The following is a 24,349-nucleotide window of genomic DNA, read 5'->3' as shown; positions in this document are numbered from 1 at the left end:
CTTGAATTTCGCGCGATATCTCGAACGCGGCAGCTGATTATGACGTCGTGTATATACGTCATCGAAACTTGCTTTATTCAGTCTTCTTTTCGAGTCATAGAGTGAGTACACTCGGTAAATGATTTGTATCGATAATAATTGAGGCCTCAGCATATGCTCCTCGGAAGCAGAAAATACGCCATAGACACCAAATTTAGCCCGAATCATACACAGGGTGCAAAGAAAACAGCGCCATTCGTGTTTGTAAAAAACGAAGTCGTTATAAAGTCATATGCAGCTTTAGGCGACATCTCAACTTTAGCACACAAACTAATTTTTAGCGCATTATGTCATAAATAAAATTTTTATAGTTTAATTTTTAAGCATAGAAAGCGCAAACGTTCGTTCTAGAACAGGCCAAAGCGAAGATAGAGTGTGGTTCCCGTCCCGTAGTTTTGCGGTCTATCGGTTGTTGTCCGTGTGCTGCGTGCGTGAATCACGCGCGCTGATTAAGCGCACACGGCGCCGGTGGAAGCTAGGTCGAGGCGAAACGAAACAGGAGCTGCATCCGGCTGCAGCAGCGGCTCATTGCGAACGTGTCGCCGCTGCCAACTGTAGGCGGAGCGAAGGAACGCATTTGCTGCTGCTGCTGCCCTTCGACGCATCGACAGCGGTGTGCGTGCGTAGCGCAGGAGAGCTCGTAGTAGCAAAAGTGGCGGTAGGAGTACGCCGCGGGCGACTGAAAAAAGCGAAGGGGTAGAGACCAGCATGGCCATCGTAACTTCGTCGTTCGGAGCGCGGCGGCTGCCGACCATCGCATCCATCGGGCAGTGCCCGACGAGCTAGCGACCAACTGACGGCCGAAACCGAAATTCATCGCCGCGATCTACAAACTGCGGCGGCGGTAGGTAGTGCGAGAGAAAGAGCGAGCGGCGAGAGTGAGAGAAATAGGTTAGGCCTAATTGGCGATCGCCGCTTTGCTGTAACTTCGGTCTACGTCGGTTAGCTTCGGTTCTGGTGTGAATTCGAGCCCGGCCCGTTTCTCCGAGTTTGCCGCGGAGCGAGCAAGAAGTGTTGTGCGGCGGTCAGTGTGTTGAGTGAAGAAGAAGACCGGAAAGAGTGGAAGGACCTGTAAGAAGAGACAGCCCGATCGGCTACTATCGCGCTCGGGCTGCGCGTGTGCTGTGCTCGTGTGAACGTGAGGCAGCCCGTTGCGTGCGAATATATCCACCGCGCTACGGACGCACGTAACGTGTGTGCGACGAAACTCGAGCGGTGTGCGTTCGCACCGGCCGGCGGTATTTGCTACTTTGGTGGCGGTCCCTCCCTGAAGACCCCCGGGTGCCCGCTGCTCAACGCAACGCTTTCCTTTGCACGCGTGTTTCTTGGTGTTTATTCGGCAAAATGAAGCGATTAGGTGAGCAAGAAAGCGAAGTGATTGCAATCTGTGTACTTTGGTTGTTGCTGCGATCGCGTCGCTGTGTTTATAGATTGTGCCCACACGTTATCTAACCTCTCTTTTTCGTTTAGTCTATTTCTCTTGCTGTGATCGTGAAGAGAAACGGCGTGCAGTGCTCAAATCGAAATTCCCGGTTCCTCGAATTAACCGAATGCAGTTGCAGTGAACGCGCAGAGTGTAAAATCGTAGCCGGTCTTACCGATCGGCTTTCGGTAACCTTCCGAAAGCGTGGTACGGATTCGTGTGGAAAAGAATGCCGACTTTGTGACGTTGGTGTAACCAATTCGTCATTCGAGACAAGCTGCTTGTCTTCGGCAGAGAAGCCACTTTTTCTCTTATTATTTCTTTTCAGTGCTTGCTTCACAGCACGTGTGCACCGTCTGTAACGCTCTTCAATGCCTGAATGTACAAAAGCAAAAAACAAAAAAGAAACACACGAAAGGTGCTAACTTATGGCAGAGTTCAAGTTCGTATCTGCGAACACGAGCACCGTAAAACTGTGTAACGCAATCTCTCGAGCTGGAGCCTGATGTGGCTGCCCAAAGTGCTGATGTCATTGTTTTGGTGTGTCTGTAAAACGGTGACGATGCGTCTCGACCAGTGTATGATTCTCAATCCAATTTGCTAAATCTGATTAGTGGATGAGAAGCCATCTGATTTTGAAAGGATGGCTCCATCTTGCAGTTGTGGCGCTTAGATATTAGTAGGCACAGTCTCTGCGCTCACATTTAAGCCTCTACTGGGGTGGAAACTTGGGAAGCCCAAGCATTTGTGACAGGTTTTATGACATCAGAGAAGAATGGCATGCTAAGTTTTGTTAGCGTCTTGTAATAGTGATCAGCCTATCATGCTGTCATTATTTGGCTAATGTATTTAAGAATAGACCATATAGAAGACTTTTGTGCAGACAACCCAGAAGCGCTCATTACCTGCCGCAGTAATGTAGGGGTTATGATGCTCAGCTGCTTGTCCAAAGGTTGCAGGATCAAGTCCCGGCTGTGACGGCTGCATTTCGTTGGAGGCAAAGCGCTAGAGGCCCGAGGTGGTTGAAATTTCTGGAGCCCTCCACTACCGCGTTTATAATAACTATAACATGGTTCTGGGACATAAAACTCCAACAGTTATTATATACCAGCAGTGCTGCTTGGCAAGCTGATTAGTTTTGATGTTGTTTCACTAACAAATATTGGACTTCGCAAACTGCCCTTGGGTGTCAGAGGATGCTCACACTTTGCATTTTTTTGTCACCAAGGAAATTTAGGGAAATCTTTTTTTCATGAATGATTCAAGAAAAGCCAAACTTGAATCGGGCAAATGGCCTGATATCAGCAGATAGTCGACAATGGTAGCTTGCAGAATTTGCCGTGACATTGCGTGTTCACTATTTTTTCCACAGTTTGTGAGACAGTGGCACTGCACTTATTTCAAATGTTATCGTGGGTGAAATCATTCAACACTGTCAGCAAATTTTTTAACACGAAAGTGTTTTATGCCGGGGTCCACCAAGACTTCAGTGACGTATTTCCGTCACGGAAATGACGTCGAAAAAATATACACAATCAGATGGCAAAGAAAAAAAGCTACCGTCAACGGGCATCGAACCCACGACCGCTCGGTCCGCAACAACAGATGCCGGGCACGCTATCCACTGCGCCACGGTCACAGACTCTGGAGGCTTCACGAACGCGCCTTTTATATCTACCACTCTCCCGGTCGGCTGGGTGGTTTTGACCTCTGGGAGTGGTAAGGTAAAGTAATTCGTCATTGTTGTGGCCTCCGCGACTAGCACCTGCAACGCGTTTACGCGTCCGTCCCATTCGGCGTGTTTTCAATAGAAGTTGGATTTTGTCAATGCCTTAACCACGGCCGCTACATAAAAAAAACAGCCTGTTTTTGCGTGTCCACATTTTAGGGATTTTGCCTGCCTCACCATGGCTGTAACACTGCGTTCCCCGCTCACGCGCTCGCCCGAGAAAAATCACGGCCGGGCTACCGGGGCTGTACAGGCTTTCGATATTGCTGTAGTAAACCTTATGCATAGCAGTTTGTGAGATTGTACAGGCATCGCATGTATGTGTGGCCAGCTGCTAGCGAGGTGCGTGTCCAAATTTTAGGGATTTTGCAAAAGCTGGAACCTTATCGTCCAGTGATTGTCCCTCTATCCTCTCTTGAGCAAGCAGAGTTAAATATAAATGATGACATGCATGTTGCAGGATAACCTTTTGAAGACCATTAATGTCTGTATAAGTTCACCTGCATCAACAGAGACTTCTTTTGAATTTTTTAATTATGAACGACCAGTGTTTAGGACCACACCAGAGGTGACGAACATTTCAGACCTAGCAAAGGAGCTTCCACGCTGCGTGCTTAATTGTTCCTGAAATTCACGCTGTTTTATACCTTCGTGAGCAAAGTACCGTCATAATGAAAAGGGTGTCTCACCTTTCAAGAATGCATAAAATTAATAAGTAAACTAGAATGTGCACACTTGGCATGCATTTGTCAGTTGTGTCCTCAGAGTAAGGCATTGCACGGAACAAAACTTTACGGAAGTTTCATGTGCATTCTTGGCAGTTGTCACTTCTATCCTTGGAGTATGTCATTGCAGGGAACAAAACTTTACACAAGTTTCATATTTTTCATGTTAGGATATGTGAACAACATTATGGCACTGTATGCACGAGCGTCGCATGCGTGCTTCAATTTCATGTCTTAGCCTTGAGAGCTACAACAAAAGTTGTTGACCTTGAGCTTTCTGCAGTGCTGCTGGTATATATATGGAAATTCTAGTGTGGAAGAACATTTGTAGTACAGTCAGGGAAAATTGAAAAATTCGTTGAATCAAATTTACTTTGTTTCATCATTATACGCAAAAAATTTATCTCTGCAAGCACTTGTGACCAGAGGGTAGCCAAAAGTTTTATGAAAGAAATACCAAAATATTTTAGTGGTCCGCAACATTAGTATGTATTAAGCAATTTATTCTCAATGCACAAGTAAATGTAAATATGACCAAAGATAATCACCCCGTTGCCCCCAAAACATGAAATACATAATGCATAATACATTCATGCTTATTTAAACATGATGCTTTTGATCTTACCCTCCAACAACTTAAAAACATCAAAAACACGCGCATGATTTTGGCTCCACATTGTGTTGGCCGTCGAATTTTTTCATACACAATGCACCCTTTGCTGTCACCTGAGCTCAGCAAAGAGAGTTTGCATTTCGTAATCTCACACCGCGGTGCAATTGTCCGCAGCGGTTTCATGCAGTTGTAAAGGTTCGCGGAGAATGTTTGGCTGGAGGCTGTTTTGCCGATAAGGCCATGTGAGAGCCGCTTGTGTATCCGATATCTCGAGTACGTTATCTGTGCTGGCATTTTGCGCTTCTTTTTTTTTTTCTCTCTTTAGTTCCGTTGGCCCATCTCTGCTGGACTTTCATTGCCTTTTCTCTCTAATTAAGTGACTTCTATTGTTGCATGTATTAGAGCAGATAACGAGTGCATGCTTATCCGTATTTGACCACCTGCATGGCTCTAGAAATGACACCCTAGCTTAAGTTAGGGCAGGATTGTTTTCTCGTGCTAGCCGGTGCGTGCCGACAGCAACAACCCCGCCCATTCGCGTTTGTGTATGTTTTGCCGTGATTATCAGATGGAGATAATGTTGTTGTTGCTGTGCCATTAGCCCTTTGCAACATGGCATCCTCATTTCAAGGCGTGACTTACATTTGCCATTTCTGCACACTATTGGCAAGGAAGAGACCTCAAACACTCAGCTAATAGTAAATTAAGCATTGTTGTGGCCTATGTTCCTTTATATCACTTCTGGTCGAATGATTTTGCTGCACACGATAGCTTTGGTGAAACCAGCACGATGTTTTAGAAGACATTGGATATGGGGCTTTTCAGCAGGAATTTTTCCATTCCTTTTTTTACCTTTTTAGGAGTGCTTGCTGCCAGCAGATAACTATCGCTTGTAATTTGAGTGGGTCATTGAATTCAGTTTATGAAGAAATATAGCATGATTGACTGTACAATACTTAGGAAATTATTTACATTGTAATTGCAATTAATTGCTGTAAAATACACTGTAATCTATTCTAACACTTCCACTTGCTTTAACTTTGTCTCCACAACCTTGGCATCATATTATGTAAATTTCATGCATTTATAGACAGTCGTCACAATGCATGTCACAAGGGGTTAGGTGTCGTTTATCACAAGCTTTGAGGATAACCTTGCACAGATTTACAATATATACCGGCTTGTGCGAGTTCTGAGTCAGGGTACGTACCCCTGCACTTGCTGCTACACAAACAAGAAGGCAAGTTCACATTTGCAATTTTCAGAATTTACTTTAAATTCAGTATGGGCTTAAACTCTACATTTCACTACAACTGCAACGCACTGTGCGCAGGAACCGCAGCCAAGTGTTGTCAGGCTCATGCCTGATGCAGTTCTAAGCGCAGAAAACGTTTTGAGGGCTCGTTGTTGTCGTTACGAAGGAGACATACGAACTTCCACGCACTGCTTGCAAAACAATGTTACAAGACCAAACCTGGCAATTGTAATCTTTTGCAAAATAGAACAACACGAAGGACGAGACGAAAGACACAATAACCACAGGACGAGTGCTGAATCAGTTGCCTGCTGTGCCTGTGAGAGAGTGTGTTGCGAGCGTCTCATTTTTCTCTGCATCCGTTAATTTTGTCAATGTTTTTCATTTTATAGCCTCGGTTGTGCATTGTTTAAAAGCACCTCACCAAATTGTCATTTGACTTCAAATGCCGTTCTTTTTTTACTTTTCTGTGCAGCTGGAAAAAAGACGCTAGGGAAGATCATCATGCCAGAGCCCAACCAGAACCTTCAACAGAGAGTGTAAGAGCTTGATTTTCTTTTTTTTTTGTCTTTCTTTAACTTACCTGAACATTTCACTGCCTCCGGTAAATCCGACCTGTCCATTTATTCAAAAGGTAAGGCTTGCAAGCTGGGTTTAAATTCATGTGGGCCCACTAGAGTTCTTAAAGGTCCCCTGTAGAGGAAATGTAGTGCTGTTGTATGCATGGAAATACTGGGAAGTTGGAGATTCAGATTGGGCAATTAATCTCCGTTGGCTGGAACACGTTGAAGAAGCTTCTGACAATCATGGTCCCATCTGCCACCATGGTAATGCTGTTGTGGGACTATCTGTGGGATCGGGCAGACAGGGTAGTGTTGGTTAGAGGCAAATATAAATGTGTAGTAAGCTTGTTTCTATTTGGCTAGACAACAACCGGCTCCTAAGTTGGGGAGTAACGGTAAGGAAAACCTCACTTTGAAGAAAGGACACTAAAGAAAACTTAATTTTCCTCGTAATAGTAAATGACCCTTTCAAAACACCAAAAGCACCACTCTTACTGCGAGAAGGCACCTGGTAAGCCGGAAAATACGCATACAGAAAATGGAGACTGTGATGCTTCCCTTAAGGTTTCCTCACCAGCTCATCTTGATGTCATAGGTTTTGGCAGTGTCTGCGAGGGCCTACAGAATTCTTCAGTGGTAAAAATGAACTACAGTGTTTTCTAAGGGATTCAGAGACTTAACAGAGCAAGTTCACGGAAGTTTTGAGCTGATGTGACCAAAACGGGAAAAAGATGCATTGGAATCCGTGATGTCACATTGACATTGATTGAGGCGCAGGGGCTCTGGCACAGAATTCAAGAATGAAATTTCACCTTTTTTATTTTTATTTTATTTTACCCTCAGGGCTTTACAGCATTGTAGAGGGGAGGGGCTTTCTCTCCTAATAACAAACCTATGATGGCAAAATTAGCAACGATAACAGTCAGTTCTTAAAGAATAATTTACGAGTCTAAGTTGATAAGTGTTTTAACATTAGTGTCCCTTTAAAGGAACACTGACACCAAAATATTGCATCTTGTTTTTTCTGTTGCAATTTGCTTGAGCGCGCGACCGTTAATTATTTGGAGATGGTTTTGTAGCGCCCACGCACAGTTTTGGTTTCGGAGAGCGCTGAGGGAGGCAGGACCCAGCGTGGTTTTTGTGTAAACATAGCTGGCTACATGAGCACACAAAACCGTGTGCACATGAGCACCACGTCGACAACTCTTTTCAACGAAGGCTTCCTGGTGCTGCTACAATGCCCTCTGAGGCGTTGTAAATATGCGTGACCCCCCCAAGATGCACTGCCGAGGCGAGGACATCAGCCTTTGTACTCCCATGCAAGTCTCCCCCTCTTTCCGTTGAAAAGGTCTGCTAGGAATCAGTGGGAGAGAACGCCTGCAACAATCGTGGCAGCCAACACAAACTCGTGACGCAGGTGGCCGTTGGTTGTTGACAAGGACACCGACAATGCGCGTTTCGCGTGGAGTGGCGTGACGTGCACTTTAAACGTGATTTTAAATATGTTCTAGGCTATATTATCTGTTGATATTTCGTAGATGATGCGTGTGTGTCCACACAAATCTATCCCACAGGTTATCTCGCCTTCGAATTTTGTGTCAGTACTCCCTGAAAGAGACATTTCCTATCTAGTCACTTGGCCAGAGCTGTGCTGCCATTCACTTGTTGGACCAAGCAGTACCTGTAATTTCTGCTAATGTTGAGTTTGGTGGTGCAAGAGGGGCCAAGACTATGATGTGCCAACCACATGTTGATAAAACTTCGCTAGTAGATGCAGCATACACGGCACGCCTAAAGCTTCTTAAAATTATCATCGGTTCAAGAGGAACATGCAAATTATACAGTATGCAGAAGTGTCCTTCTCTCTGTGTTTCCACATGTGGGCACATAATGTGCAACACTGTTTGCGCTACATCTCTCTTGTTGTTCGTTAGCAGACAGCAGCATTTAAAGGGACACTAAAGAGAAACAATGAACCGGCCTAGATCGATAAATTGTGCACTGAGAAGTATAATGTCATTAATTTCGCCATCATAGGTTTAGAGGAGAAAATCAAGTTCAAAGCTTCATTTTTGAATTTCGCACCGGAATCTCCATGCGTGACGTCACGGATATCAAAGTATATTTATCGTATTTTGGCGTCATTGGCTCAACAAAATTACCCCAGACTTGGTAAGTTAAGTCTATGGCCCCCTCAGAGGACAATTCACTTCATTTTTACCGATTAGGAACTACGTAGTCCCTAGTAGGCGCCGTCAAAACATGTGACGTCACGGCGAATTGTGCGGAAACTTCAAGGTGGCATCGTCACCCACATTTTGTTTTTGCGCGTTTTCTCGCTTACTAAGCTTCTTCTCGCAGCAAGCGTGGTGTTTTTGGTATCTTGAAAGAGTACTTTACTAACATGAGAAAAATCGTTTTGCTCTTTAGTGTCCCTTTAAGAGTTGAATAGGAAGCTAGCGTGACCTTCATAGACTTCGTAGACATTGTCCTGCGACAAGAATTGCTTATTGTGGCTTTTAACTGCTAATGCTGAGAAAGCACACAGTTGCGGTGCACGTAGCTGGTAGTAGCTGCCAGAGGAGACACAACAGCACTTGTGAGACTTGGCGAGACCCTTCTAGACCTGGCACGAACCGGCAAGAGTGCGTGAGACTTTTGCGAGACTTCATGTGTTATGCACGCAGCACCCCTCCACGCAACCTGGACTCCCACGCGAGGCTCGTTGTCGAGGGCCAGGAAATCGAGGTTTCCACGGACGACCTCCAGGTCATTGAGGAGCTCGGGCGAGGTGCCTATGGAGTTGTCGAGAAGATGGTTCACGTACCCAGCGGCACCATCATGGCTGTAAAGGTTAGACTTCTTTCGTTGATGTTGACAAAAAAGGACGTAAAACACAGGCCCGTAGCCAGTGGGGGGCTAGGACTGCTCCTTCACCTCCCAGAAATCTTTTGTATAAACATATTATACTATTAGGAAGATTAATCTCGAAACAAATAATGAAATAGTATTTAAAATGTCACAATTTACATATGGAAATTCTACCAAAAATAATTGCTGAAAAATAGGTGCTTTCCTCGAATAGCCAAGGCCTTCAGCAAGTGCCCCCCCCCCCACCTTGAAAAAAAATGATTGGCTGTGGGCTTGGTAAAATGTGACACATGGAGCAGTAGAAGGGATGAGAGCATAAAAATGTCCTGCATGAAAATTTCTTTAGTACATTGATGAATTGTGACACTGTTTCATTGTTACAAGAAAAACTAAATTCATTTTGTTATACCTGGTGATTTGTCTATCCATGTTTATGTTGAGGTTTGACTGTAAGTGTAACGTGTAATTTTTTAAGGTCATTAGTAAATGTTTGTAGTGTATGGCTTGACATTGTTTGTATAGGACTGGTCACTATTCGTTGAGGCTTCTGGTCCTGATAACGCAATCTGATAATATGCAATGTTTATATTGATTGTTCTAACCGTATCCTCTCTCTAACTGACTGATTGATTGAGTGATTGATTGATTGATTGATCAGTATGTACCCTGTAGTCCAGTGTCCTTTTTCCACCAACAGTGTACACTGTGCCATTGTGCTCAACTTTCTAACCGTATCCACTCTCCATACTGACTGACTGACTGACTGACTGATTGATTGATTGATTGATTGATTGATTGATTGATCGATCAATCGATCAGTATGTACCCTGTAGTCCAGTGTCCTTTTTCCACCAACAGTGTACACTGTGCCATTGTCCTCAAGTTTCTAACCGTATCCTCTCTGTTGTGATTTTTCAGAGGATAACGTTCACCGAGTGCAACCAGGAGCAGAAGCGCCTGCTGATGGACCTCGACGTCTCCATGCGCACCAGTGACTACCCCAACACGGTGCAATTCTATGGGGCACTGTTCCGAGAGGTGGGTGTTTCTGTGTCTGTAGTGGCAGGGGTCGAAACTGCGACCTCGTGCTCAGAAGGGGAATGCTGTAAACACTTGAACAAGGTGGCTGCTTGGGCTGGTTGGTACGAAATACTCGACTGGGAAAAACTTCTTTCAGTGCGCAGAATGCTTGAAAGAAGGAAGGAACAAGCCAGGACGGAGCACACCGTAAACACTTGAGTCACTGCTGTAGATTGTTGTCGTACATTGCTACGGACAGTTGTTGCTTAAAGGGACACTAAAGGCAAATATTAAGTCGACGTTGATTGTTGAAATAGCGGTCCGGAAACCTCGTAGTGCTGCTTTTGTGCCAAGGAAGTGCTTATTTTGAAATAAAATCACGTTTTTAGTGGTCCGCATCGCGTTAGCGCGCTTCAAATCTCCCGCCTGAAAATACGACTTTCATACGTCACTGCTGCCGTGTCCAACGTTGCCCGCTTTTACTGCGCGGCCGCCGACACTAGTAGCAGCCGAGCGGAAGTAGCGGGACCCACAGTAGCAACAACGGCGCTGCGGCAAAGACTTGCTCGGATGGGCACATTCAAAGCCTTCACCAAGTTGCGGTTGGTCTCGTAATCCTCAGTACGAAAGTGCAGCGAGCACACACGCAGAGGTTTTGACTGTTTAGCACACTTCGAGCGTAAGGGTTCATTCCACGGCACCCAGTGAAAAGACACACCGGTTTCCTTGCTGCAGCACTGGCGTTGTGCACCATTCGGGCATCCGGCAATATCACACGCATGCGGCATTTTGTCGAACTTTCTGTCAGAGCGACTTTCACGAGCGCGCAAAACACGCACGGCAGTACGCGATCCCGAAACTACCTCTGAGGCGCAGTTCGGCGAAAACGGAACCTTTGAACCACGCGCGCCGTTCCCCATGGCAACGCCACGGAGGTTTTGTTTTCCATGAATCAAGCGGAAACGAACAAACAGCATTTCATTACGTCTTTTGATGCTCGGAATGTTCTTCTTTTACTGCTGCTAGTTTGATTACTAGTGATTTATTTTAGGCCGACTTCCATACGTCATCGGGATCACTTTGAAAATGTCCCACTCGTGGCGCTCGACATGTGATACATTTAGCTTAATTTCTCGGTAAGTAGGGCACTGCTGTTGATAATATTGCCGTTTTAGAAGTTGTCATACATTGGGCTTTCACTCTGACATAAATTGTTATTTGCCTTTAGTGTCCCTTTAACACACATTATGGGCATAATGATATAAAACTACTCCGTTCTGTTTGGGTTCCATATCAGCCAGTAACGCTCCATGATTGGTCGAAGTCTTCCGTGCGGTGGCGTAGCCAGAAATTGTTTTCACATTGGGTATGGGCAGATAAGTGGGGTCGAGTGTCATTTTGTGCTCTGTATTCCATGGGAAAAAAATTATCAGGGGACAGGGGGAACACAAGCCCGGTGTGCCCCCCCTGCCCTGGCTACACCACTGCTTCCGGGCCATGCACACACCATTTGTTTGCTTAGGGGTGCTGTGAAAGACGTGGAAACGCCCTGTTGCTAATATGTCAAACAAAACTGGAACTTTTGTTGATTAACTAGGCAGTGCCCCATTCTGAACGGAACAGAAGATGGCAGCCCGCTGATTGTTCTGGTGCTGTGTACACTACTCACGGATTGAAACAGGACAATTTAGGGCTAAGTAACGCACATACTTTCGTTTCCAATGCCTTCAGTTCGGGCCATATCGGCATAATTTCGACTCGAATGCGTAGACCAGAGCCAACATTATCTTTACAGACCAATTTTGTCGCAACATGATGTGGTTATCTCGAACAAATACATGTACAAGTCGTTATAGTAAAAAAATTGATGTCGCGTTTGAATTCGTGAGCACTGTAATCATGGCTGGTGATGAGAGTGCTACCTCGACTCAGATCATCATACAGCTCATGCCTTTGGATGCGCTGCCGCTTACTTCACATTGAAGTGACACGAGAGCCGCTTCGCTCGCTGTAGCGGCCGTATTCCCTTACATCAGCGTTTTGCAGAGTTACGTTATATTTGATGCTGAAGAAGTGAACTGCTAGCATTACTCCGTATAACATTCCAATTTGTGGCTGTCGCATTTATAGCTTTGCCCTTGCGGCATTACTGTGACTTTTTGTGATGGTCTGCTTCATTTGCAATCGTTTTTCACTGCCAGCCATTGGCCCAAACACTGTTGTTATAATGAGTGTTTACTAATGCGAAACCAGACACTGGCTACACATTATAGGGATGAAAGCATTAATGGAACTCTTATGTTTTTGTATTGCATGTTTGATGTACCGTTACGATGTTCCTTTCAAGTGCAGTCCTACTTATATGATCCTTACCACTCTTGTCTCTCATATTGTCCATTTGGTGTCGTAGATCATTACAAAATCTGGCTCCTGGTCATATCATGGGTTGGAAGGTACTAGTTGTGCAAAGCTAAATCAGGAGTTGTTCTTGCAGTATGTGACAACGCTCGCGTGTATGATGTCACTGCAGGGTGACGTGTGGATCTGTATGGAGGTTATGGACATGTCTCTGGACAAGTTCTACCACAAGGTGTTCAGCGAAGGAAAGACCATCCCTGAGAGCATACTGGGGACTATTGCCTTTTCCGTGAGTAGCTAACTGCCTTCATGTCATCGTCGTGTCCCAGTATGGTGTCATGTCTCAATGGCGGCCGTTCGACAGCAGCCCTGGATACAGACTTGCACTTAGTGCACAGACACCTCATGGTTTTTTTTTTTTTTCATTCAGGGTTATTGCGTACATGAAAGAGCACAACTGTGGTTGTATCGGCCTGTTTTCGGAGAGGTAGCTGTGATAGGCTTATGTCCAATGTGTATTTGCCGAGTAGATGTGTGTGTGCTGCTGTATGTGGATATGTAGAGTGGACATTTGGACTTGAATGTTCACAGAGTTTATTTATAGTCACTGTATTGTCTCTGCAGGCTCACCACGTAGTGTTCCAGAGACTGTGACTATCGTAATATGTGGTGTTGGGTCATGCGGAGTTAACAGGCAGCAGTACTTTTCACTGCCTTGATATATGCAGTGGCAATTTACTCAGCTTGGCAGAGAGTTTATCCAAAATTGTCACTTTTCCAAAATAAATCTGAGAATAGAGGGTATTAGCTTGTCTGAAAACTTATTAGTGTTTGCGGATTGCTGGGTTACCAGAGGCATAGACATGAGTGGCAGGATAGGTGGTGCGGAGATGAGCCAGGCAAGCCCAGAACTATTTTTTCTAACCTACTGTGATTTGCATTCGTGTTGACATTCACGTTCAAATTTATTTAATTCTTTCAACTGTTTGCTCTCACCATTGCTGTCCAGGTGGTGAGTGCGCTGCACTACCTCCAGAGCCAGCTGCATGTGATCCACCGAGACGTGAAGCCGTCCAACATCCTGCTCAACCGGCGTGGAGAGGTGAAGATGTGTGACTTCGGCATCTCCGGCTACCTGGTTGACTCGGTGGCGAAGACGGTCAACGCTGGCTGCAAGCCGTACATGGCCGTGAGTGGCTTTCGTGCCCGTTTCAATGTGTAGTTGCCGCTGCAACTCTTTTGGTGTGAGCCGGTCTGAAGGCAGTTGTTGAGGTCCCCTTTTTAGTCACATTTATCCTGAAAACTCTAGAAACTTGGGCAGGGTGATGTTGCGCAGCTTGTACTTTATAAGAACGGCACCTAGACTACCGTATTTACTCGATTCTACCGCGCCCTCGATTGTAACGCGCACCCATTTTTCGTGAGAGAAATGAACAAAAGAAGTCCGTAGGAGTCCACCTTCGCACATTCAGAAGAACAAGTATTTGGGTTTTAAAGAACTAAAGTTTCAAAAAAAAGAAAAAAAAAGAAAACACAAAGTCAAACGGCTGGCCTTGCCGCTGAAACTGTCACCACTACGGGAGCGATACGAGTCGCGTAATGGATCAGTCTTCGTCGCTGTCAACGCTCTTCGATTTCGGCAAACCGGCCCTGCTTTTGTCCACAGAAACTTTTTCGTGAAGCTTTGCTGTAAAACAATCTTCTGCTTCTGTTTGCGCAAGTCTCGCACGCACGTTTCGGCAACTCGGAACGACCGCGATGCGGCCCGATTTCCGTCCGTCTCTGCACATGTAATAACTTTTCTTTTAAATGCGACATCGTGGTGCACTCGTCGAGTATTTGAAATGGGCACTTCCATGCCGCCGATGCGAATGCAGAACGGGATGACAAACTCAGCATTTGTACGAACTGAAACAATGACAGAAACGGCCGAGGCGCGTAAGAGGCGGCCATTTTGAAATGCCGATGGCAATACGATAACCGAGTTTTTTTCTTTTTCGGTACTCGATTCTAATGCGCATGCGATTTTTCGACTCGTTTTGTCGAAAAAAAGGTGCGCGTTAGATTCGAGTAAATACGGTAATCTCGGCAACACAGTCGTGTGTGTCAATTCGGTGCATATTTAAGTGGCAACTACAATTTATTGTTGGAAATGGATGACTTGAGGTCAACTGGTTGTGGTTGTTTTTCTCTCTCTCTACTTCTTTTTTTTTCTGTTAAGGCTTGTTTGTTGGACAACCCGCATATATCGAACCTACATTCAGTGAATTGTTGTGTAGGTGTTGTAGGATCCCCCTGAATATTTTGTATGTTTTAGATATCGAACTACCTATACATAGAACTTTATTGTGATCGCCTTCAGATTTGATATATCCAGGTTCGACTGTACACCACATCTGTAAAGCGAGCATCCAAATAAGCTAGCTTTTCCCAGTTTTTTGTGTCGGAGTTATCAGTCAGGCTCGCGCATTTCACAACACAGACGGCATGTCTAGCTTGTGTGGAAACAGTTAAGCTTGCTTTCTTTACTGTCATTTCTTTTCTTACGCATCAGTTATGATTTGAGCATCTGTGTGCTTACTACGGTGTCTTGAATGTGTGCAGCCCGAGCGGATCAACCCGGAGCACTCGGACATGGGTTATGATGTCAAGTCCGATGTTTGGAGCTTGGGCATTACCATGGTGAGGACTGGCGTAGGACAGTCGTTGCTTCTCATGCAAGAACTCTCACCCCAAGTTGTCTATATAAATGCTTGTTGGGATGGACATATCTAGCGCTATCACTTTATGAGCGAGAGATGAAAGGGCAAAGGTGAGGGGGTTAATTGTGGATGCACCCTGGAAGTAAGGGAGAGGAATGGGAAATGTTTGGGTGAATCGGTGCCCACACAACTACTGATGAACAGGTCCTGGTGGTCATGATGGCCAACACCAACAGAACATAGCACAAGAAAAGGAAAGACGACATCTCAGTTCAGGTGGTGCAGTGCCTGCACCACCTGAACCAGTTTATGAGGTGCTGCACCCCACAGTTTGCTGTGGGGGTGCCGAAATGGTGTCCTCTGAACTGAGAAGTTGGTTTTCAAAACGTGTGGGAAAGGTTCACTATTTTCCTCACACCCAGTTCTGCCTACGGTCTGGCTCTGTGCAGATGTGCGAGTGCCACGCAGCAGTGCAGCAGACGATGCAGCACACAACGCAGTTTGAACCCAATTTACACAGTGCAGTAAAATCTCATTACTACGAACATCAGATTAACGAATTTTTTTAAATTCCCGCCAAAATGCCTATATTGCCAATGTAAAAAACTTTCAGTACTACGAATTTCAGAATACCGAATATTTCAGATTAACGTACGTAATTTAACCCCGAAATCAACAAGATGCTTCATTATTACAAAGTTCCATGAATGTTTCGGTATGGAAATCACAGAAGCTTACACCTATCATCATCTGCAGCAGATATGCACCGGGAAACCCGCTTCAACGGGTGCAGCCCCACCAGCGTCAACATCAACGCGAGCGTCACCAACCGGTCAAACTGGTCAAACCAAATCAAACAACGTCGTGGGTTTAGTCCCGCTGTTGCTGCTGTTCTCACCACGTTTCCAGTTGCTGTCGTTTGGAGCTGTGAAGTTGAGATCTTGTTGTGCGGTCGCTTTTCTGGCAATGAGTTCTGGCCCTAGCATTAAAAAGAAGTGACGCCAGGTTTTGCTCCAGGAAATTCTGACGGAGCTGAATGCTGGAAAAAAAGCAAGTGGACATATGCAGGGAGCGTGATATCGCGCCGTCAACAGTGGCAACGATACTGAAGGATCGGGAGAAGATCATGAAATTACATCGAGAATCACAGCTGGCTCCCTCAAGAAAACGCTTGCGGCTGGGCAACTACCGAACCGTCGACGATGCCGTCCTCAGATGGTTTAAGGATGCCAGACAACACGGTGTGCCCTTGTCAGGCCCTATTATTCAAGAAAAGGCGCGACAGTTCGCAGTTGCTTTGGGCATCTCCGGCTTCGACGCAAGTGCCGGATAGCTCTGTCGGTTCCGGCAAAGGAATGGCATCATGTGGCAAGTCGGGTGTGGGGGAGAAAAGGCGGCCGATGCCGAAAGTGCGATTGCCTGGCGGAACGAGCGCTTTCAGGAAATCATCGAGTCGTTCAGTCCAGACAACGTTTTCAACGCCGACGAAACGGCGTGCTTTTATCAGCTGTCACCTGATAAGACAATGAACTTTAAAGGTGAAAAATGCAAGGGCAGAAAAAAATCGCATCTTCGCATGTCAGTGCTCTTCTGCTGCAACGCCACAGGCACGGAAAAACTCAAGCCTCTTGTTATTGGCAAGTCCGCCAAGCCTCGCTGCTTGAAAAACGTTGTCTCGTTGCCTTGCGACTATCGGGCAATTAAGAAAGCATGGATGACGCGGGAACTGTTCACACAGTGGCTGCTGCAGTTCGACAACACAATGAAGAAGAAACAAAAAAAGGTTCTTCTAATCGTTGATAACTGCTCGGCACATATGGTGAACGTGCGTTTGAGCAATGTGCAGCTTGAATTTCTGCCCCCGAATCGTACGTCTTTGCTCCAACCTTTAGACCAGGGCATAATAAGATGTGTGAAGGCCGAATTTCGGAAGCGACTTGTGCAGCGCCTTCTCGTTAACATACGACTGAAGCTGCCCACGGAGGTCAATGTCCGTCAAGCCGCAGAAATGCTGACAGGGTCGTGGTGGAATGTCAAGGCAAGCACCATTAGCAACTGCTGGCGAAAGGCAGGTCTTCTCGAGACTTCATTTACACCACAAGACTGCGAGCCTACGCCACGAGACTGTGATGACGAAGTGGAGCTCGACCCAGAGCTTTGGAATGAGCTTACCGAGAAGCTCCCGGTAGACGCTGCGGTAACCTTCGAAGATTACCTAGACAGTGACTGCGCAGCGGCTACGTCCGCAGAGCTCACCTGCGAAGAAATCGTGAGTCAAGTGCGTGAGCATGATTGCTCTAGCAGTGACGAAGACGACGCTGGAGATGCAGAGTCTGGGACAACGGAAAAGACTATTTCCAGCCCGGATGTTGTGGTGTTCCTTGAGAAGACCCGATCGTACCTCGGGTGCTGCAAGGATGTACCCGAAGACATCCTTAGGAAGTTTGCGGACGTGGAGGCATACATGCACCAGCGCCTGCTTTCTACTCGCCAGAAGAAGATAACCGACTTTTTTAAGCAGTAAATTGTTTCCACTCGGTGCCCAGTGTTTTCGTTCATTGTTTACGCCCCAACACGGGCACCTCCTGCACTACGATATTTCAGAATAACAAATTAAATTCGGCGGTCCCACTAAGTTCGTTGTAACGAGATTCTACTGTATGTGCTGTGCTTGTGCAATGTGGGGTGTGTTTACGCGTCATGAATCTGCTGTACGTACAGGTCATGGCTTCTCAAACGTACATGGACGGCACTTAATAAACAGACAACACATATGACCTGTGTCGTGTCGGTGCCTGGCGATTCTTTTCTAATGCCACATTGTGCTTGCACTACCATACTGGCGCTGTACGATATCTGAACTTCTTGTGCACTGCCATGAAGCAGTTCAAAGTGGTGCAGGTGAATCGAACGGACCTACCATTTTGCTTACATGCAGTTGCAGCGCACTCTTGTAGCCTACTTGTGTTCAAGAGCAGTTAGCAATCCAGGTGCCCTTGTACTTACTAGATTTCTGTGTCCAGGGTCCTAGGATCATTCTTTTTAAGAACGGCCTGCCATCTTAAATGGCTGAGGCTGGTTTTTGTCAGCACTCAACTTTGACAGAAATGCATGATTGCTAGCAGAGAATCAAACTGTGTGGTATGTTTTGATGTATTGACAACCAACATGAGGACCTTCTCTGTAAACGACGATGTAGTAGACGTTCTTCATTACATAGAACCAAAAAAAAAAGAATGCCTGTGAGTGATCACGCTGTTCTAATCCTAGAGCTGAATTGCCTGAAGACACAGACATTATTTTTTTAGAAATAACAAGAACATGTAATAAGCAAAGCAAAACTATTTAAGTGCAATAGAACCTCGATTATACGTCCCCCGGTCTCGCGGCGACCCGCATTTTACGACAAATCGGTTGGGACCCGGCAGAACCCCCATAGAAATGATGTATTAAAAACCTCGGTCATGTGACGCAATTTTACGCTGACTCCGCATTGTACGACGACTCTCTGATACTGGTGGAGAAAAAAAATCATCTTTTTTACTTGAATCTAACGCTGACCAAATATTCGCGGGTGCCAGATAAAAACTTAGCGCCCCTAAGTTCGCGATTAGGAAAAAATAGAGTGAGACAGGTACAGTATGCCTTCTTAGAATGGAAAATTTATTTTCATGGCTTTAAGATCGCTTCTGAACATGCCTTGATGGCATACATATCCAGGGCCATTACCTAGACTAGTGGCAAATCACCAATTGCACCTCACAAGGGAACAAATACAATGCGCACAGCTCAGTTGCGCACGAAAGCATCCTACGCATGATCCTACGAGAACTCACAACAAAATGTGCTCCATTGCCATTATGTGATGGCGATGACACTATATCTGATTCTTCTGGCGGGAGGCTGTTGCCAACACAGTTTCAGTTTTGTTTTTTCGTGCAGGCAGTTTTCGAACTCGATTTATCGGGAAAAAAAATGCGCGTTGTACTCGATTTTTTTGAAGTTAAGAAGGAAGATTCGCTCACACCTCCTTCAATTAAATGCTTAGCTACCATTTTCAAAAATAATTTGTCTATCTTCATTGAAGAAGTGCAGGGTCACACCGTAGGCTTATTCAGGCGGTCTATACATGCAGTGTTTTTTTTTTTTTTCTCTCTGTTTTTTTTAGGGAGACTCAGCTTCACTGCCTATATTCTTAGTTTTTCAATTTGCGTGGTCCCCTGAAAGTCGTATAAACGGGGTTCCACAGTGATTACCTTAGGGCTGCAGATGCCCTCCCCCTGAAATTTTTTTCTGCCATGGGATACAGAGCACAAAATGACACTCGACCACACTTACCGGCCCGGACCCCACGTCGGATCAAGGGCGTGCTCACCCCCCCCCCCCCGAAAAAATTTCTGCCTACGCCACTGCTTGGTATGCATGACGTTAATAATAATGAAGTGCTTAAGCAGAAATTCTGTTAGGAACAAGATAAAGAAAAAAAAGGATTTGCCATCTGGCATTGGTAGACATTGGACCCATGTGGTTGAAATTAATCTCAAAGTATTTGACTGTCTCCTGCAGTCTCCATGTGTTACTTGGTGACGTTGAATTGTATCTTGACAAATACATGGATTTACACAATTGCCATGGCACTAGATAAGGCGAAGAAACACTCCTTATCCAGATATTATTATTATTATTATTATTATTATTATTATTATTATTATTATTATTATTATTATTATTATTATTATTATTATTATTATTAAATGAATCAATATGAATGGACATATGTTGCATCGTTCTTTGTGAACATTACAATTTTCATCAGTGTCTATTAATGACTGGCTGTAGTTCAAATGTAACTAGTATGTTGCTTGGGTCTGCCCCAGTCAGGTGTGTTTGTTTGCCTTTGTTCCAGCGCCATGGCAATAATGTAAATCCATGTAGTGTCAAACTAAATAAATAAGTAAATGACATGAAAGTACATGTCATTGAAAATTGCCAATAAGGGCTAAAATTATTATTTTTGCCAGCTCTACACTTTGTCGCAGCAGTGGACCTCGGAAGCTGTGGGACGATTTTGCAGCACCTGCTCAGCACAAATAATATGGCATTTATATCACTTATGTGTACGTTCCTTTTTTTTTCTTTTTTGTTCCTTAACGTAGCTGCTTCGTGCCTTGCAGATTGAACTGTCCATAGGCAGGTTCCCGTATCCCACCTTCCGAACGCCGTTTGAGCAGCTCAAGCACGTGGTCGAAGACGACCCTCCCCGACTGCCGACGGGACAGTTCTCACCAGAGTACGAAGATTTCATTGATGCCTGGTGAGTAGTGGTCTTATGTCAGTAGGGATGTTTGTTTCTGCTCTGGATTATCACACGGTAAAACTCCCCTAGTTCTAAGTCACAAAATACAGGAAAAAGCTGTCGCCATCGGCTTAGGCGTGTGCACAGGGGGTGCAGGGCGGGGCGGCCACCCTCCTAAATACCATTTTGATACCATTCTGATACCATTTAATTATTAGTGCATTCTGATGATATTAGTGCGTACCATTCTGATCGAATAGCATTCTGATCGTAAGGGCCTCAGTGGGAGGGGTCTGGAAGAGCGGGCGGGCAGGCTATATATATAGAACACATAATGGAAGCCAATATTCCTGCCTCCCGTCTGCGAAAATAGTATGAGAAACCTTATCAAAATGTTTGCTTTTCACACCGATAATTATTGCGCCAATTATAAAGCAGAGTGCCTCTTCACTGTCAATACATAAGTTGGCAATTTTTTTAGGTACACTCAACATTGTGAGTATTAAAAGATTTTAAAGTGCTCATTATCTCTGGCTACAGAGGTTTCTAGCTTTCAAATTCTGCTCAGCAGAGTAGCATTGCTGTGTCCTTTTGGCGATTCGGTCATATTACATTATTTTAAAAACTCCGCTTTGTGTCTGATATTACTTATCATCCGTAGTCCTATAAGTTGCCTCTGCATTTGCACTAGTCTTCAATATACAGCAGGTTTCAATATACAGCAGCATTTAACAGGAGTGTTATTTACTGAGAGATGAACAAAGGTGCAGAATTCAACTATGAAACCAGTCATATTAGAGGCAGTCGTTACATTTAAGCAGCAATTGCGTTTAAGATATTTCCATTTACTGAGAGTCTATTTTAGTATTGCCACTTCATAACACAATCATCTGGCTAGCAGCGCAAAGTGACCTGCCTTCATGCGCGTTCCTTCTTTTCTTTTTTTTTCCCCCTCAGCCTCCAAAAGCACCCGACAAAGAGGCCGACTTACCCGCAGCTACTCAAAATGCCGTTTCTTCAGCATCACTCTCAGGGCTCGGTAGAGATCTCCGAATTCATTGCCACCATCCTCGACGGCACCGAGGCCAAGAAGGAGTCCTCACCGTCCGACGAGCCATAGCCGCGCTGCTCTAATCCAATCGGAGAGGCTCGGCTACCGCTCGACTTCGGCTGCTGGATGCCCACGCAGGAACCGGCTGATCACCCGGGTCTCTTGTAACCCAGATTGCCATTGCACACCGACAGACCCAATAGATCTCGCCAAAGCTTGTCACGATGAGTCACTAGGTTTGCCGGTGTCTGGCACAGAATGATCCTCAAGTTCGGCGAGACTGAAACCTCAAGAGGAAGCCTGCCGTTGCTGAGAAAAACAGCGAGTGTCATGTGCTCTCGACAGTTTTCAGCATCGCTCAGCATCTCTTGCGGTCTCACAAAACTCAGTGTGGATCTCCAAGAGGTACTCAAACTCCGTGTGCCTGCCGCACTGCACGATGTGCCACCAAAAAAACAAGCTCTCCAGTGCCCAAGTACTTCTTAGCTCCAGGACAGATCGCCCGTCTTCAGCGACATAGCAGGACCGAGTTGCAACTGTGTGCAAGCACTTCACACTGCTGCCTTTTAAGCGGTGCATCTCGGTTTATCAAAGACACACCGGACGAGCTCCTGCGAGGAACGGCATCTGGTGGATCACAGTCGGTCAGGAGGGACTGCGAAATGCCATTACGCCACATCGAACCAAGCTGCTTTACAGAAAACCGCACCACGTTTTCAGTGGAGTGTCGCTGGCTTTTGGTGCAGCGTCGACGGCGGCCCGAGCGATGGTGCCGAGAACAATTTCGTGCGAGGCACCAAAAGTGGCTTGGTGTCAAAAATGGACGTCAGCCTCGTGAAAGCGAGCGAGAAAAATGTTGGAGCCAGGACGCGGCTGAACCATTTGTGTGCGTGTGTGCAATGGCGCATCATACCAGCGAAGTGCCACTCATGGCCTAACACAGTTCAAATGCAGTTGGACTATGGTCTCGCGTACCTTATAGACCTTCAGAGCACGTCCTGTTTTCGCACCTGTTTATCAATCCTTCTCCTCACCTGCTCATGTTTTTCTTTTTTTGTCGATATTTTTTTGTAGGGGAGGAAAAAGACTAGTGTACCTCATTTCATCCGATGAAGGATTGAAGTGTTAGCTTAGTAGATCTGAGAGAAATTGTGTGTAGCTTCTGCGAGTTATTGGTGTGGGCGGACCGTTTATGTGCGGCTCGAAAGCCACACGAAGCAGAAGAATCGTGGCTCGACTGTAACTCGGTATGTACTCATTTACGGTCAGTGCGAGTCAGTGCGTTATTCTTCCATTTGGAAGCCTGTCAACGCAGCGGACGCCATTATGGCGTTGAATTGCTTCGAAGCGTTGCGCAGTAGCACAGCGCTTCGCGTGTCATCGTGCAGCTTTCCTTCGCCTCTGCACTGTGCTGGCTCCGTGGATTGTTTCTTGGTCTTCGCTGTGCGTGCCGCGGTGAATATAGCATGTGCGAGGTTTTGTGAGGTGCCTCTGCTGAAAAAAAAGCACTAATCATGCTAACAGAAATGGTGGAAATGCCGTTCAGTTACGATGGCAAGCCTAACGGATGGCTATTGAGATGTCCTGTAACGTAACTAATTCTGTCTGAAATGCTAAGCTGAATCGCTTATCACGGCTCACACCATGACGCATGCACTTCAGATGGTGCTGACGATCCTTGATAATAACGGAAGTTGCATTTCGAGAAGTGTTTTGTTCGTTATATATTGAAGCAATGAACAAGAGTTGACGCCAACCAAATCGCAGTTGAAGTTACAGTGCAATGATTTACTAATGCAAATCAATGCTAAGGAACTGTTGCTTACCGCTAAACATGTGTGCTGTAAATTGCCCAAAATTGGTTTCTAAGAAACGTGGAGTGAAAACATTGCCTTTGCATGTCTGTATTGTTGCTAGGCGTAACGTATATCCTGCTGGTCTTTGCAGTATTTGTTTGAAAGGTAACCCCAGTTTTCTGCCTCAGTGTTTGGATTGTTATCAAGCTGCTTTGTCCAGGCCTAGCGTTAGCTACACCGATGGCTCTGTTCTTTTGATAAGTGCTCACCTTTTTGAAAAAAAGCCAACTTCCCTTTCTAGAGGAGCGGATTTAAAGACATATTTGCGAGAGCTTTCACACCTTGTTGTCTAATTGCATAATATTTTGAGTGTGGCACAAACAAAACAGTTGCTTTGCTGTAACTGACGCCATGTTCGATTTGATGTTTTCTGGTTCTCTTTTAAGCAAGAATACTCGAACTAAAACCATGGCCAAGCAAATTTTAAAACTGTTTCATTATAAATGCATTATATCCCTGTTTGTCGTGTCGAGAATCACTTGCTATGATTTCTGATTGGTGCCAACAAAAATTTCACCTTATGACATAGGCTTAGCACCATTCAATGTCTGGTGTACAAATGACCATGTTTGAACGTTGTTCTCACTTTTGCGACGCACTTTTTAATACAGGTGAAATTGTGCTTGCCTACATCTATCGGCAGCAAAATTTATGCCATGTGGGGCTTTCGGAAGCTTGCCTTGTGTTTGCAGCTTCCTATAGATGCCTGCTTTGCGGCCTTTACGAAAGTGCCTGTAAATTTACTATTTTTTTGTCGCTGCTTTTTCAGAAGTTGTTCTTAATAAGGAAATATTTCTAGTGACTTCTGCCATTGACACGCTTTATGGCAATAAAGCATCAAAGTCATA

The 24,349-nt window shown here is 45.4% G+C and overlaps 1 protein-coding gene across 1 annotated transcript; it reads left to right on the top strand.

Annotated features, from left to right (window-relative positions):
• The first annotated feature begins 474 nt into the window (after positions 1-474).
• LOC119399643 (dual specificity mitogen-activated protein kinase kinase 6) lies at positions 475-24,349 on the top strand. Its single transcript, XM_037666458.2, has 9 exons — positions 475-1,396; positions 6,260-6,323; positions 9,035-9,200; positions 10,137-10,256; positions 12,769-12,885; positions 13,606-13,785; positions 15,201-15,278; positions 20,473-20,612; positions 21,552-24,349. Exons 1-9 carry the CDS (start codon positions 1,384-1,386, stop codon positions 21,712-21,714), a joined length of 1,041 nt encoding a protein of 346 aa, XP_037522386.1. The 5' UTR covers positions 475-1,383; the 3' UTR covers positions 21,715-24,349.

This window comes from Rhipicephalus sanguineus, chromosome 7 (genome assembly GCF_013339695.2).
Source record: "Rhipicephalus sanguineus isolate Rsan-2018 chromosome 7, BIME_Rsan_1.4, whole genome shotgun sequence".
Taxonomy (NCBI): domain Eukaryota; kingdom Metazoa; phylum Arthropoda; class Arachnida; order Ixodida; family Ixodidae; genus Rhipicephalus; species Rhipicephalus sanguineus.
The sequence above is the reverse complement of the archived record's forward strand: the minus strand, read 5'-3'. Positions and strand labels throughout refer to the sequence as shown.